Below are 16,094 nucleotides of genomic sequence, written 5' to 3'. Positions count from 1 at the left end.
AACAAGCTTCACACACCAATCAAGTATATGGTATTACAAGCTTCTCACTGAGAGGGACCGAGGTTTAGCATTTAGGCCTTGGGCGGGGGCTCCCGAGCAGTGGTCTCGCCTTGGAGGATCTGATCTCCGTGGTCCTTCAATCCGTTCTAAGTTCCAGCGATGAGATGAGACTACTGCAGACAACCTGGAGGATATGGAGGATATGGGACGTACCTTTCCAAGCACAGTTCCCCTCGTTTTCTGTCGGGGATGTGACAATGAGTGATCTACGATGAAGGTGACCGAAGACCGGGGATCATACCTGTGCGTAGCCTAAAAGTGAGAGCGAGGCTTAGGTCAGATTCAAAGTGTCCAGAATGAAAGAGATTGAGTAACTGACCGATGACTTGCTCCTTCCATGGTATGTTCGCCTTCTCAGTGACCTGAGTGCCGTCTTGCGGCTGTGTTGAAGCTGAAAACCGATGAGGTTGGCAACAGGGAAGGTAGATCACGCAAAAAACACACTACCTTGTTGAGGAACCTCATTGACCTGTGTAGGTGGCGCAACTTCAGAAGGTAGTGCCGTAGTTTCTCCAACATTCTCATTCACATTCCTTGATACTCTACACAGCACGATACTTGTGGCAATGCAGATTGCATTTGACTATCAGTTCACGCAGTCTGTTTCTGTCCTGACAACAAATACAAGCTTCAAATCTCACCCTGAACGTGTGGCACCAGTATAGAACCTGGTTATCTTGCTAAGAAATTGTAGTCGTTCGACGCCATAGTCCGTCTTGTTGGACTTATAAGTACTACTTACTAACGATACTCTCCGAGTTGCAATGTCATTCCAAAGCGGTCACTCCTATGCAGCTCCCAGATCAATTTGACGTGATGACTGACATAAGATCAACATCGAGCAAGGTCGCGAAGTAGGCGGAGCCCCAGGGTTTTAGTGTTTCAAATTTCCCCACAGCTCTCCCGGCCGGCGATGACCAGCATTACTTGACTTGACTCGGACTCCAGCTCGCCGCGGACAGCGTCTTGTATCTCATGCTCGTCGGTACACGGCGACAGTACGAGAGCAACCATGAGCACACAGGCGCATGAACACACTGGATAGGTCTTCTGACAATGACGAACGATGGAAAACCTCGAAAAGGTCGAAGCATCCCGGATCTTCGGCTTTACCCCGGACGACCTCGTAATTTCCCATTCGTCCTTCCCATAAAAAAAATGCTTGTTCGTTCCAACCCCAATGAAAAGCTGAAGGCGTCTCTCAAGTTGTTTCAAAAGCTCTTCACCGGGCGAAGGCGCTGATAGAGTGCGTAGTTGTTGCCCGGTTCAGACCACACACAGATTGCATAGTTATCCCGTCGTGAACGCTCATCCCGTGGATGGGTACTTTACGCCTCGTATCTTCTACTGCAGGGAATTTCGGGGATCCGGGACAAGTGTACCGGCCGGTCAAAATCAGTTGTTCGCACCAAGCAAGTCATGTATATAGGCTGTTTTTGCCATAATGCCCCTCCTTTCCCCCTCTTCGTGATTCTGTTTGTCGGCAGGGTCGAAGCCCTGCTTTCACCGGATCTATCACGCTTGTCCTACTAAGAAACTGCGACGCACAGAAATGTACCTCCAAAGTCCCTTCGAACCTTGCCCGGAACCACCGATTCAGAACTATCACGACTTTCAGTTCGGATTGCCCAACGTTGTGGCTACGAAGGACTATACTGTGTTCATAGACGCCTTCACGAACGAGCGCAGGACATTGAGAGAGTTTCAGGCGAGGGTTTCAGATGCTGCGACGGCTCTGGCAGCGTTAGGGCTGGAGGGGGAGAAGGGAGATGTGGTCGGGATTCTGAGCGAGAATAACATGGTAAGTCCAGCAGCGAGTCTGAGTCTAACTTGTCACCCTCACTATAAAAATGGATTTCGATACGCGTGTATATAGGAATTCCCCACACTTGTTCACGCCTTGATTAAAGTCGCAGTCCCGATGGCTCTTGTGCCTTCATTCTCTACGCCCTCAGAAACCACGGCTCTGATGAAGCTTGCGAGGGTGACACAGCTGTTCGTTAGTCCGAAGAAGCTCCCTATGGCAAGAGAAGCTGCGAGGAAGATTGGGCTCCCGGACGAGAAGATCTATATTCTTCAAGGGAAGGTCGAAGGACGACGAAGTTTGGCCGATATGATAAATGATGTCAGAGCGAACGGGACCCTTCGTGTGGCGTCGCGTCCGGTGAAGAAGGATACACTTGCGTATTTGATCTTCTCGAGTGGGACGTCTGGGCTTCCAGTGAGTGTTAAATCTCATTCCGGTGAAGGTAGTTCTTGTCTTGACCGTGTACATCAATCAATGCTAGAAAGGTTCGATATAACCCATTAGGGCGTGGCGTACGCTGAACCCCTATATCTGAACACCTCATAGCCGTAATGCTTTCACACCGAAACCTTTGCTGCTCACTATTGCAGTCCATTCAACTCGCTAAGGAAGTGGCGAAATACGGCACCACTGTAATTCTCATTAATTTTCTGCTGGTTGACTCGACTGATAAATTGCATCCGTTTCTATGTGGCAATATTTCAGCAACCGTCAACAGCAGATGCACCCGCCGTCAGCATCGCGTTCCTTCCCATGTATCATGCCATGTGTCTCCATAATGTTATCTTCCGTGGCCTAATATCGCCTACCACGTTCATCATAATGCCGAGATGGGACATTAACGCCGTCCTAGAGCTTGTTCCGAGGTAAGTGTAATGTCCAAGTTCATGTTACGAACGGTATCCTGACATTCGGGTACCCATGGTCAGGTATAAAGTGACGGCACTTGCCATGGTTCCTTCCATTGTCCACCAACTAGTCCATCACCCAAAGATCCGCCAGACGGATCTCTCAAGCTTGACGTACCTCGGGGGCGGCGCTGCATATCTATCTTGGGAGCTCAGACAGACGATGCTCAAATACGCCGGAAAAGTTCCTTATTGGGCTGAAGGTGTGTTCCGTTTCTTTCTGACCAGGTTCTAGCTCTTGTTCCTTGACGAAACGTTCGTTGACTGACGCTTCGTTCGTAGGCTATGGGATGTCAGAATGCGTACGTCTCTATAGACATGTTTTGTGCTCCCGTCACTGAATCAACTTTCCACTATGCGTCAATACGTCCCATCGTACCTCGACTGTCCCATTGTAACGTCAATACTATCAGTCTGTCTCAGCAATGTGGGTCCCCCCACCGGGTATCTTCGGCGGCCCCAAACCCGGCATGACCGGCGTCCTCCTCGCAAACCAAGAAGCCCGCATCGTCCGAGAAGACATGTCGGAATGCGACTGGAACGAGCCAGGCGAGCTGTTATTGAGGGGTGGAAACGTCGCCATGGGATACTGGGATAATCCGAAGGCTACGAAGGAGACGTTCATTGAGGGTGGGTGGTTGAGGACTGGGGATAGGTTCTTGGCGAAGGAGGACGGGGGCCTTTAGTGAGTATTCTTGTCGGGACTATCTTGGTTGTGTGAGCTTATTGGATGGTGATGACGATATAGTTATGTTGACCGGATTAAGGTACGCTGTCTTTTTGCTCTACGTCTGACAAAAAGGACTGCGCTCACTCATAAGTTTCACACAGGACACCCTCAAGATATCTGGTATCCAAGTCTCCCCTACAGAAATCGAAGACACCCTCTTATCGCACCCGTCCCAACCTCCCCTGATTTCTGATGTCGTCGTGGCGGGCGTCATGCCCCTCAATTCCCGACTCTCGGACGAACCGGTTCCCCGTGCGTGGGTCGTGCTCACTGAGGAGGGACGGAAGATAGGGGCAGAGGAAGTGGTCAGGAAGCTGGATGCGTGGCATAAAGAGGCATTGAGTAAGTATAAGTGGTTGAGGGGTGGATTTGGGATAGTCGATCAGGTGAGTGATGGCCATATCATACACCGAATACCATGGTTTTCCTTCTGTCTAGGTATCTGAGAGCTAATTGATGCCTTGGTTTTCCGGGTATAGATTCCAAAGTCACCCACGGGGAAGGTCCTTCGGCGGCACCTACAAGAGGAGTATAAGAGATCGCTGCCTGCTCAGGCAAAGCTGTGATCCTCGATTCGTATATGCTCACAGCGTTTATTGTCTAATCACCATACTTCAGCCTACCCACCAATTCATCATCTCGTCCGCTTCAGGTTCCACATCCAGCGCCACAGAACATTGTGGCCGACACCTATCTCTCATGATTCGAAATGACTCTCGTGCTCGTGCTTTATGTATGTATTATACAATGGCTCTGTATGATATCTGTGTATTTGGATGACCTTCGGCTCCGTAAAACTGTCCATAGGTGTCCACAAGTATCAAACCGCCTGTTCCGCTCTACTTAGCCTGCATCAAATCAAAACCCCTCTCTCCACGGACCCCATAACCCCCTATGTTCCGGACAACACTTCGCCCTGACCATCTCAAAATCCAGATCGTTAACACAGCTCGGCATGTCCTGCCAACTCTCGTCCTCCAAGGTCTCCTTCCCGCGCGGGCTCAGCGGACTTTCGTCAAGCGCCATGCACATGATGTAGTCTAGCGCATATTCGACTAAACCACCGTTTTCAAGGAAATATCTGATAGAGCGAACATTCGTGGTGGAGACGAGTCCGTGGTCTACACTGAGGATGATGGTGTCGACGCATGGGTTCTCCCAGAGGCACGAAGGTTGGAGAGACTTGAGCGTCGGTTTAACCTTGAGGTCAAGCTGCGTGAAAGGGCCGCTGGGATCGAAGAACACGACAAGAGAGGAGAGGAGGGCACGCCAGCCTGTGTATAATTGGGGCGAGAGCTTTTGTCGGAGATGAGGTGGAAGGAATATGAGTGTTTGGTCGCGGCGTTGGAACGATTGGTGAAGGTGTTTTGATTCTGTGTTGGATTTAGCTAGGTGCAGCTCGACGTCGCGAGAGCTTTCGCGAGCTTTCGACGGACACGGATGACTCAGCAGCGCAGCTGCTTTGCCACTCTCTCGAGTACTGTAGAATATTCTAGTATAATTTGTACAGTAGTATAAATACATGAAGAGTTTACCTGTGTAGGGCATCGGTTTGCCCTAACACAAGCCAGCCTCACAGCTCAGTGTGATTGCAAGCCCTCTCTGATTTCTCGTGCTTTTCTCACTCGCTCACGAAAATCCAACATTCTGAACGTGTGGCGATGGAGCGGAAGAGTGATGAAGGGAGGAGTGGGTGTCGTTCGTCCATATGCGATATAGCAGCTGTCAAGAAGATTATTAGCCCGTTGGGTCTTTCATAAGGAGATACTGTATTAAATCCCACCATGCATCCGGACCCGCATCCTCTGGCTGAACCACCCTTCAGAACAGCTTCCACATGTGCATCCAAACCGCCTCTTATCAATATACTCATCCTCACATCTGTCAAGACGCGTCCTTGGGTCTGTTCCCTCATCTACGTCGTCCCCATATTTCTTCATCATCCACATCATCCTCAAGTGTTTCTCATCAAACCCGTCAAACGTCCCATCTAGACCGTCCCTGACATATCGCTCTTCGATCATATTCCTCTCACAAATCTCTCTCGCAGTGAGCCTAAAGATGTTGTCCCTGCGATCGATATCGTCACGAGCACCCAAAGCCAGAAGAGTCGAAACAGCGGAGACTCTGAGTTTCATAACAGCGATGTACCGTGGGGTAGATCCCAGGTCGTCCCGTTGGTGGATGATAGAAGGATCAGCTAAGTAACGCTTAGAGATGACGTAGTCCAGGTCGTCTTCTGGGAGGTTGTCGGCCATGATGTATGAATGGATGGGAAAGAGTTTCCACCTGTCTTCAGGAGAGAGAGGGTCTCCTGAGTAGGGCAAGCCAAGTGTCAGAGAGCCATTTTTGAGGTTTGGGATGTTGGTGAACGGAGCGTCAAGAACAGAGTCGTCCAGCACAGAGAGAGAACGAGAAGGGTGAGAAGAGTTTTTAGTGTATGCGAACACATCGGTGCGGCCTATGAGACGGAAACCGACCTGTGCAAATGAAAGGAAGAAAGATGATCGCGTGAGGACCTGAGACGAGTATAGGGATGAGAATAACAAATACTCATGCGTACGTTGCGTAGAAGAGCCGCTCGCGCGACTTGGTTCCATTCTTTCTGAGCCGGAAGTAAGTATTCCTCAGTGTGCCCACGAGCAAAATACGGTTTCCCTGCCAGCCAGGAGCGAAGAATGAAGTCCCCAGACAGCATCGGGAGCCCCGAGTCCAAGATAGACTTCAACATGAGGCTTTCGACTTCTGGACGATCCTATTTGGTGTATGAATCTAATATCAGCGTATAGCAGGCGTCATCGAATTAGATATAATGCCTGTCATAGGTTTACACGGTTCTCCCATCTCTATGTCCCCGATCAAAATGAGCGTGCCCTCATCCAACTCCCTTCCCCAAACACCAGTGTTCCTATTTCACTCATCCGCTACATCGCCAATCCAAGGCCACACCTTCCCAAACTTATCAAACACAAAAGTATAGAGGACATACATATCCCTATCCTCACGCGCCTCTCCATCGAGGTCCGTGGTGAGGTATCGTCCTCGGATGAACGTACGGTCAAAGTGCCACACTATAACCCGTGCGATCTCGCCGTAACGAGGATGCGTGAGTGCGCATGTTATAACTTGGCCGGATGCCCTGAGGACGCGGTGTGGGCGAACGCCGGATAGCGTGAATGTGCATTCTGAGGCGATGGCTTGGGTAGATGGCAGAGAGGGCGACATGATGTATATGGTTCTGCGCACCAGGATCATCCCTATTTGAAGGGTCGCCGGATGCGGGCTTGCAACTTGCTCCAAAGCTTCAAACTCCGCTCTTGGAAGTTCGCCGTCCTTTCGTAGTCGGACCCTTGAGAACCTACGTCAGTCGATATCGGGGCAGAGGCCATCGCGCATAACTAAACGGAAAGAAGAGTCATAGTGGAAGAAAGCATTCTGCATCATGAATTACATTCGTTATGGAGGCGCGTCAAATAACAAGGCTAGCAGCTCCTCCCGCGTCCTGATTTTCGTCTCCATTATCAGATTTGCGATACTTGCTATAGTCTCCCAACCACGTTCACGACTGTCCTTATCATCCTCGTACGGATCCGACCCCAAATGCACCCTAATCTTGTCGTACGATCGATCCCAGAGGAATATTTCAGAGCTGAAAGGAAGCCCGGTGACGTATTTTGCGATGGAGGAATAGTCGTCGTAACAACCATCTTCAATCACCGGAATGATAGAGCTGTCCAATGTGAGGGTAATGGGTGCGGTTGACGCTGGTCGAAACGCCGAGGGAGAAAGCCCGTGGCCGGGTCTGGTAGTACGGATAGTATTTCCACGACCCGTGTGGCCGGGCATACGAGCGATGAAAAGTGGGGTAGCGACGGGGACAACTCTCGCATCGATGTAAAGACCTATTTTCTGTATTTGTGGACACTGAAGTACCAGTACTTTGAGCGCGATTAGGGTGAGGGAAGTGGACTTCAGAAGGAGAGGGTTTGGGTTCAACAGAAGCCCTTTGATGCGAGGACACCTGGATGTTAGTTGTCTAACGTCGTCGTCCGTGCCTTCAAGAGGGTATGGGTGTCGAAACTCAAACCATTGAAGGTGCGAAAGTCGTGAGATGGGGACAAGGTGTTGGAGATGAATGTGTGGAATAGACTGGAGTTCGTTTTCATCATGATACGCCAGTTGGTTAAAAGATAGGGCTAAGGTGTTGAGTGAGTGACAATTGGAAGTAAGGCTCTCTAATAGGCCCATCAGAGCTTCATGGGAAGGCATGGCTCGAGTGTGGCACCACAGGGTTACGAGGTTGCAGAGGGGGAATGCTGGTTGGGTAAGAAATGAGCTGAGATCAGGTAGATCACGCGCTGTGCAGCTGAGCTCATGGAGGGAGGGGAATGCGCCCCGATGAAGCGGTGTATCTGACCGATAGAGAGTGCGTGTTGCCTCGACACAGGTGTACGGGCAATATTTGAACTCTATGGAGATGGTTCGAAGATGGCGATGACGTGAGATGATTTGCGCAAAAGAAGCATCGAGACATAGACAAGGGAGTCGAACCTCTCGAAGGCTGGAGAGGGACTGAAGGAGGCCCTGTAGCTCAACATCGTAGTTAGGGAGATTCATTCCGAGATACTCCACACAGAGATACTCCAGCTGGCGGAGTCGATCGCCTATATCACGTATAATTGGCGGTGTCTGTGAAAAATTCGAGACAAGGCCCCCTTCTGACTCTTCCCAAGACTTGAGTTCGAGCCTCATCCTGGTCACTGTGTCCCCGGTCATGAATGGCCTGAGTTGGGACGGGCTGGCATGGATTTCCCTCAGACCGGGAAAGATAGACAGGACGGTACGCGACTGAGCTATTTCATTCAAGGCTGCTGACGATAATTTGAAGTGGTCGTTTCGTGCGACCCAACTTCGGCAAACGTCCTGCCATTTTCGGACCCGCGCGCTGTTCGACAGAAATCGATGCCAATCGTCCACGGTCAAGGGGCGAGTAAAGGTCTAACACGATCCGAGTTGCGAATTTCGACGTCAGTTATTTGAATGAGGCGGAATGATGAATATACACACTAGATACTTCGCGCCTAGTACCACTGCTACTTCTGTGGGTGCCAGGGAGCGAAAGACTTTGGGTGTAACCTCTGACCAAACGATATCGAGAGCTGGTTCCTTCCATGTCTTGCAAACTCGCGCGTTGCGGGCGTTGCAGCCTTTGTCCAGTAAACCAAAAACAGAGGTCAGGATCTCTGGTATGGTAAGAACATCGTGCATGACCTCAGAGTGGGGGGTGATGGGATGAGATGTAAGTAGGCTTTCGTCGTTCAAACGTTCGAGCTGGAGGCCCGGTATGGGAAAAAGAGCCTCGGCTCACAATTCCGGGGGATATGTTTGTTTTGCGTGAGAACGGCCGGCAATTTGCGTTCTCATTCTTCGTGCCCCAAAAGCCCGTCCTTCCTTCCTGCGACGATGCTGTCTTCTCTACAGTCATCTTCTTCGCAATCAATCGTTCGCACATCTTTTCGCTTTACACCCCATGAAAGTACTTAGGCTCTCTATGTTGGACTCTCGACGACTGGGCCACGAACGAACGTTGATTGTGCACGGACCGTTTCTGCCGCGTGAGCGGACCGGAGCATGCCTCCGCGACCGTTGGTTGGTTTGATGGACCCGTGAGCGAACGGCACAAAGCTCGGAAAACTATGACTTTCTGCATAAGGCCGACGAATTCCCCACATCAGCTACCCCACTCCCCCACCTCTTCCCCGGCGCAGGACTTCTCTTGTGGTCGAGCAAGGGTCGATACTTCACTGGTCTTCACTCGCTGGCTGGTCTTGGCTAGACGACCATGTTCAGACGTACACGGTTTCTCTTCACTCCAAAAGCCTTCGCGTATTATACGGCAGGGACTGTGTCCGCTGCGGGAGGGGGTTACTGGTATCTCAATTCAGGACCTGCATACCCGACATCGACAAGGGAGTCGAGGAGGCCACCTCCACCTTGGTTGCCTCCGACAAGAGAGCAGAATCTCAATGCCTTGAAGAACAGTGGCCGAGGGCTCGCAGAGGATGACCAAATATTCGATTTATTAATCGTTGGTGGAGGTGCGACGGGAGCTGGTGTCGCTGTTGATGCGGCCACGAGGGGTTTGAAGGTCGCTATGGTCGAACGTGATGACTTTTCTGCAGGTGCGTTCGTGATGTTCTCATCTTGCGTAGATGAGCGTATATAAACGCTCGTAGCTCGGCATTTGCGACGCAAAAGCTACTGCGAGCCTGCATACAGAGTTTCCTTGTTGCTTAGCGTTCATGTTTCGTGCTCAGTCGAGCTATATTGCTGAAAATGAGTAAATGTGGCACTCTATAGTTTGTTCGAAGGGGTGATGAAGTATCCGAATAAGACAGGGACTTAGGGTCCTACTTTCGTTCTATTCCGAATTTACTCGAAAAAACATTGTTACTTCTTGGAATTGACTTTCCAAGACGGCGATGCTAAACATTTATGTCCATCCTCAAAGCCCGTCATTTAGTCAACTGACATGACATTTACACTCTATCTCTATCCAAAATCATTACATCCAGGAACGTCGTCGAAGTCAACAAAACTTGTCCACGGAGGTGTCCGTTACCTCCAGAAAGCCATCCTCGAGCTCGATTATGAACAATACAAGCTCGTCAAGGAGGCCCTCCATGAACGCAAGATCTTTCTAGAAACGGCTCCTTACCTCTCGCACATGTTGCCCATCATGCTGCCTATATACAAGTGCGTTTAACGTATATGTTTCTCTCTGCCAGTTCACTGTGTACTCTCGCTACAATGGTCTTGTGGTGGGCGCCAGGATTAGCGACATTGAAGCTAATTTTGATCTTCATATTTGTGGTGTAGGTATTGGCAAATCCCATATTACTGGGTAGGCTGTAAGATGTACGATGTCCTCGCGGGCAAAGAAAACATGGAATCCTCCTACCTTATGTCGAAGGGCAAAGCTCTCGAGACGTTCCCTATGCTCAAATCGGACGGTCTTGTTGGTGCACTGGTATATTACGACGGTGCGTTTCAGTCAAATTTATTCCTCGTCGCTGGTCATTACGCTAATGAAGACGTGGTGTGGTGCTCGGTGTAAACAGGTCAACATAACGACTCGCGGATGAATATGGCGTTGGTCATGACTGCGGTGAGATACGGAGCGACGGTGGCAAATAAAGTTGAAGTAGTAAAGTTGCATAAGGACGCGGAGGGCAAACTTCACGGAGCAAGGTTAAAGGACAAGCTTACTGGTGACGAATGGGACGTGCAAGCCAAGGTACATTTTCGCCACCCGCACTCTCAATATATCCCGTCCTTGCCCCCTCAAAACTTTCTCGCTGACCTGTCGCTCAATCCTTGCAGGGAATAATCAACGCCACTGGTCCCTTCTCCGACACGCTCCTCACGCTTGACAATCCCGCGCACAAACCAATAGTCCAACCATCCTCCGGCATTCACATTACCTTGCCTAACTACTACTCACCAAGAACGATGGGACTGTTGGATCCAGCAACGAGCGACGGGAGGGTGATTTTCTTCTTGCCGTGGCAGGGAAATACGATTGCGGGGACTACGGATGCTCCAGCGAGCGTAGATATGGACAAAGAACCGAAAGCCAAGGAGGAGGAAATTCGGTGAGCAACTTCTATTCGCTGGCTTATTGGCTAGAGCTGACGTCTTGCTCCTCGCCAGATGGGTCCTCGAAGAAGTCCGTCGCTACCTCTCCCCAGACATCAAAGTCCGTCGCGGCGACGTTCTCTCCGCCTGGTCCGGTCTCCGACCTCTTGTCCGTAACCCCTCTGCCTCCTCCACACAAGGTCTTGTACGGAACCATATGATTCACGTTTCGGATTCTGGACTTCTCACGATTGCGGGTGGTAAATGGACAACATACAGAGCGATGGCGGAGGAGACGGTGGATGAGGCAGTGAAAGTGTTTGGGTTGGAGGGAAAGGTGATGAGTGGATGCGTGACGGATAAGGTGAGGTTGGTGGGGAGCGATGGGTGGAGTAGGAATATGTTCCTTGGGTTGACGCAGAGGGTGAGTCCCATTATCTCGATCTCCTCAACGAAAATTGGTACTAATTCATGTTTTGTTTTCGACTCTAAGTATGGCTTAGCATCGGAGGTGGCGCAGCACCTGGCAGAGAACTATGGTGATAGGGCGTGGACGGTTCTTGCTCTCGCCAAGCCGACTAGAGAGTCATGGCCTAAACACGGCATCAAGCTTGCCCCTCAATATCCCTGTATATATCCCCCTTTTCCTCTTCCATTTCCTCCATTAGGCTCGCTTTTACTTTCCTTGTCCCTCACTGACGCCGTTCGACCAAACCTACAGTCATCGAAGCCGAAGTCCGCTACGCCATCCGCCACGAATACGCTCTCACCGCCATCGACGTCCTAGCCCGCCGCACCCGTCTTTCTTTCCTTAACTCCCAAGCAGCCCTAGAAGCCCTCCCACGCGTCGTCGAACTCATGGCCGAAGAGCTCAATTGGTCCCGTAAACGTCAACTCGAAGAGATTACAAAATGTACATTGTTCTTGGAGTCCATGGGTTTGCCAGAAGGAACCACGCCACCAAAACTAAGGGAGCCTACGACCTTGATCGGCTCGGTGAAGGGCTCGGTGTGGAGCAGGGTGCCGACCGTGCCGTTTGTTGGCGGGAAGAGCTTGAAGGAGGTAGAGGACGAGAAGGAGAGGAGGGACGCTTCTCGCTTCGCATATTCGAGGACTCAGTTTGAGCCGGGAGAGGTGGACGAGCTGAAGGTTGTGTTTGAGGATGTAGCGAAGGCAGCGGAGGGAACCACGATTGGGACAGGGCAGATGAGGGAACTGGTGACGAGTGGAGGCTTGAGGGGTTATGAGGGCGTCGGTGAAAAAGATTTCGATTATGTCATGGAGGAGGCGGGGTACGCGAAGAGGGTTAATGTTGATTTTGAGGAGTTTGTGGAGGTGTGTGGATTAAGTTCTCGTTAGAAATCACTAGATTACTGACTCTTGATTTTCAGATTTGCGCGGAGCTGAAGGATGTAGTTCTTGTCCCGAAGGTGACGAAGAGCGTACATAAGGCTACCGAAACGGTCATCCCTGTCGAGAAGAGTGGTGGCGGCGTTTAGGTCGTTGTGTGTCTGGGCGACCTTTTTGCGTTTTTCTAGTCTTATTTGGTTTCTTGGGTTCCTTTTTTCACTGGTCTTAATCTGCTGCTATCCTGAGATAACCCTTAATGTCTTACTTCTTGGATTTGGTTTTCTTCGCGGTTTGTGCATAAATGCGTCTTTTGTGTCTAATTGCTGTTGTTGTTGCTGTGACTCGGGTTGCTCGTATGGTTTTACTACTATACCATTGTTGTATTCTTGGTTCAGGGGAGATGCGTGCCTGCGGGACCCGTCCTTGATGATTGTCGCCTAGTACATACGGCTCGAAGAAAGAGCCACATTTGTGTGGCGACTGCGGGCGGCAAGCCGCGCCGACCAGACTCTAGATCTCCCACGCTCTGACGTCCTCAACGCAACCACGACGATAACTCACACTTCTCTCTCGCCCAATACCGGCTCTCACCTCGTTGAACCATATAATATCCTTAATCATCTACCCATCTAATCTTCCAACGACTTCGCATTAATATCTACGCCAGAACCATGAGCTTCCAAGACATCGAGACGGGCCTTACGCAACGCCCACATTCTCCCGTCCGCGGAGCCCCACAATCCCAAGAAGATGCAGCATTCCAGAACTTGCAGAGTTCGCTCTCGTTGCAAGTCTTCAAGATCAACGCGAACGTGCAGGGGATATTGAAGCTTGTAGATCAGCTGGGGACGCCGAGGGATTCGGCGAATCTGAGGAAGAGTTTGTGAGTCTTTCGCTTGTCCATGCTTTACTCCACCCGAGGGGCTGTGTGGCGAGGAATGTGGGGCTGCAGTACCTCTCTGGTGGCAGACAGGATGTTGGACTTATTACTAACCTATAACGCTGTTGACTTGTGCTGGTTCGATTATCTATAGACATGATCTCACAGAAACGACGCGTGCCATGGCTAAGCGTGGTTCTGACGACCTCAAGAAACTCGTTGCCCTCCAGTCAACACTAGTAAGTCTTCCTGTCCTGCAGAACCCTCTGCAGATAGTTTTGAGCAACACGGAATGACGCCCATATGCACAAGCCAGGCAAGAAGACTCCGCTCCAGAAGACCTCGCACGATTTCCAGCTTTCGCTTGTCGCCTTCCAGCGTGCGCAGCAAGTGAGTGCTGAGAAACAGAGGACAGTCGTAGAAGGGAACAAGCTTGCGGTCGAGGAGGAATCAGCATCGTAAGTACTCTCTTTCCGGATGTTCGTGGCAATGTTAATGGTGATGTGTTGCACTCCCTATGATGTTGGTGGAATAGGCAAGACCAGGCAGTGAGCTCGTCCCCAGAACAACGGCAAGCACAGACCTACCAGCAGCAACTATCACCGCACGAGCTTGCATACCAGGAGGAATTGATCCACGAGCGTGAGACGGAGATTCGTGAGATCGAGACTGGAATCCATGAACTGTCGGAAATATTCCGTGATCTGGGAACTTTGGTTACCGAGCAGGGTGGCATGATTGGTGCGTCTTATCTCCGTGCATACCGCTACGATCCCGCAAACGTCTGACAAGCGGGTGTTGTCGTTCTCCATTTCCCTCGGTGGCCTGATCCTTGTGGTCGGTTGGGGATAACACCAAAACAGATAATATCGAGTCAAACATCTCGAGCATAGCGGTTGATACTTCCGGAGCGGCAGAGGAACTGACGACGGCCTCTGAGTACCAGCGGAAGGCAGCACGAAGAGCTGCGTGCTTGATGATCATCCTAGTCATAGTCGTTTGTGTCGTACTGGTCGCTGTAAGTCGAAATTACATCTCTCTCCATTCAGTATTGCCTTTTTTTACTTCCCCGAATCGTCTTCTTCTCGTGTCCCATTACAACCTTCTTTCTCCACATGAACTTTCCGCTCCCCACACGAGGGTATCCCCATGTTTCATTTTCTGATCGTCCTCACGCCATACCCGCACTCCACACATTCATTCACCTTCTCCGTTTGACTGACCGCTATTTCCCACTGCTCATCTATTGAGTTCCCGTGCACCGCTAACGTTGTTTTCCGTCTACTCTTGGCATGAAATCAGATACTTTCCTGATTCCCTGATACCCCATCCCCGACTCGCTCCCGCGCCCACCACCCTCGGACCATGACCGAACACCCATCCAAGGCTGCGTCTCCTCCTAGCTGGATGTATGTATTGGTTTTTTTGTGATTGTCACATCGTGGGGAGCGCCGCCGATACTTGATGATGTCGATGACGATGATGGACACGACACTGATTTTCTGGTCTGTTTTTATGGTAATTACTATGCTTGTTTATTTTATATGCGCTCCTCGGATCTCTTCTCTCAGTTATAGACACTGTTTTATGTCACTGTGCATTCAGACCTCGGGCCTCGGGTCTGGTTTCGAACGATGTTGATGCGCCGATTTGAATGTTTGGCGGAAACCAACTGGACCGATAGCAGGACGACATCCGTGATGTTCATCTTGTCCTGGTGCGCCAACGACGCCGGCACTTCGTCTTCGCACCCTTTTCCGTTTCTAACCATTTTGGCCTCTCGTCGTTCTGTTTTCTCAACCTTTTGCAAGGCTCTTGCCCAACCCATTTAACATACGGCCTCCGTCTTGCGACTGAGCGCAAGCAGACGAGACTGGATGGGTGGTAGGCTGTGCATGTGAGAGCTCGAGGCAGATTATAGGCTCTGCCTCGATTGCCCCGTGGTCTATTGAACTTTGGATGGTGTGGAATCGGGGGACGGAGATGGACATGGGAATAAGCTCGCCAATTCGGATGGTGGTACCGCTGTATTCATTGATGCTCCACGGGCGTTGTAGACCTCATTGCAACGCTTTGATATAGAAAGTATCACAGCCTTAAGGTGGCTGGGGCTGGCGTATGTCCGTGTCGTCATAGTTTCGATGTCGCGGCTTTTGGCTGAACGAGGACGAGTAGTGGTTTTTTGTTGACCTGACCTAATTGTTTTTTTTTTGCAACATGAGTTGCATGCACAACCCCAACCGAGGTCGACATCAATTCGCCGTGGTTCCTCTCAGGTCATTTTCCATCTCCATTTCTTGCCTCAATCGACGCTCGCTCGAGCTGTAATTATGGTCCATGAATAATCTCACCGAGGCGCAACCCTTTGTGATGTGATCGCGTCGAAGGTTTCTCGAGAACCGACCGCTGGCCAGCCTAGACTCCAGGCCTTGATTCGGAGGTTAGCTTTGTGAAAGGAAGGAAGGAAGGAAGGAAGGAAGGAAGGAAGCAAGGTGTATTCAGGGTACAATACGGTCCCCGAGCATTTGGTCGACCTCCGTTTGTCTCCATCCACGTCCTCGTCCTGTGTCTCGTAACCCGCCCATCCATCTGTCCATTTGCTCCGATCCCCATCCCCAATACGATGCAGGGTTGACTAGATCGTCGACGTTGACTTCTCATCGTGGTCCAGGGGCTCCCGACCCTATCTCATAGCCTTTGTTGGACTGGGCTGGGATGCTT

At 50.8% G+C, this 16,094-nt stretch overlaps 6 protein-coding genes across 6 annotated transcripts; 3 read left to right on the top strand and 3 right to left on the bottom strand.

Moving 5' to 3' along the window:
* Positions 1-71: 71 nt before the first annotated feature.
* Positions 72-525, bottom strand: STEHIDRAFT_161907 (uncharacterized protein; the record flags this gene model as incomplete). Its single annotated transcript, XM_007309470.1, has 5 exons — positions 72-146; positions 214-240; positions 302-312; positions 380-440; positions 505-525. 5 exons carry the CDS (start codon positions 523-525, stop codon positions 72-74), a joined length of 195 nt encoding a protein of 64 aa, XP_007309532.1.
* Positions 526-1,539: 1,014 nt separating this feature from the next.
* Positions 1,540-4,298, top strand: STEHIDRAFT_125246 (acetyl-CoA synthetase-like protein). Its single transcript, XM_007309469.1, has 11 exons — positions 1,540-1,861; positions 1,937-2,281; positions 2,349-2,352; positions 2,414-2,499; positions 2,573-2,733; positions 2,797-2,978; positions 3,058-3,077; positions 3,189-3,460; positions 3,524-3,542; positions 3,607-3,891; positions 3,985-4,298. The coding sequence occupies exons 1-11, from the start codon at positions 1,613-1,615 to the stop codon at positions 4,069-4,071; spliced, it is 1,710 nt and encodes a 569-aa protein (XP_007309531.1). The 5' UTR covers positions 1,540-1,612; the 3' UTR covers positions 4,072-4,298.
* Positions 4,299-4,363: 65 nt separating this feature from the next.
* Positions 4,364-6,730, bottom strand: STEHIDRAFT_161905 (uncharacterized protein; the record flags this gene model as incomplete). Its single annotated transcript, XM_007309468.1, has 5 exons — positions 4,364-4,985; positions 5,375-5,985; positions 6,069-6,260; positions 6,337-6,351; positions 6,455-6,730. 5 exons carry the CDS (start codon positions 6,728-6,730, stop codon positions 4,364-4,366), a joined length of 1,716 nt encoding a protein of 571 aa, XP_007309530.1.
* Positions 6,731-6,961: 231 nt separating this feature from the next.
* STEHIDRAFT_161904 (uncharacterized protein) lies at positions 6,962-7,774 on the bottom strand (the record flags this gene model as incomplete). Its single annotated transcript, XM_007309467.1, has 1 exon — positions 6,962-7,774. The coding sequence occupies one exon, from the start codon at positions 7,772-7,774 to the stop codon at positions 6,962-6,964; it is 813 nt and encodes a 270-aa protein (XP_007309529.1).
* A 1,450-nt stretch (positions 7,775-9,224) lies between these two features.
* Positions 9,225-12,886, top strand: STEHIDRAFT_104265 (DAO-domain-containing protein). Its single transcript, XM_007309466.1, has 9 exons — positions 9,225-9,687; positions 10,081-10,261; positions 10,385-10,548; positions 10,627-10,802; positions 10,889-11,160; positions 11,219-11,567; positions 11,637-11,772; positions 11,865-12,478; positions 12,535-12,886. Exons 1-9 carry the CDS (start codon positions 9,348-9,350, stop codon positions 12,640-12,642), a joined length of 2,340 nt encoding a protein of 779 aa, XP_007309528.1. The 5' UTR covers positions 9,225-9,347; the 3' UTR covers positions 12,643-12,886.
* A 278-nt stretch (positions 12,887-13,164) lies between these two features.
* On the top strand, positions 13,165-14,538 carry STEHIDRAFT_66440 (t-SNARE; the record flags this gene model as incomplete). The annotated part of the gene is made up of 5 exons (XM_007309106.1): positions 13,165-13,376; positions 13,528-13,612; positions 13,686-13,831; positions 13,909-14,114; positions 14,237-14,538. 5 exons carry the CDS (start codon positions 13,165-13,167, stop codon positions 14,536-14,538), a joined length of 951 nt encoding a protein of 316 aa, XP_007309168.1.
* Positions 14,539-16,094: the final 1,556 nt, after the last annotated feature.

Source organism: Stereum hirsutum (genome assembly GCF_000264905.1).
Source record: "Stereum hirsutum FP-91666 SS1 unplaced genomic scaffold STEHIscaffold_17, whole genome shotgun sequence".
NCBI lineage: Eukaryota > Fungi > Basidiomycota > Agaricomycetes > Russulales > Stereaceae > Stereum > Stereum hirsutum.
This window is presented reverse-complemented; position numbering and strand designations above follow the sequence as displayed.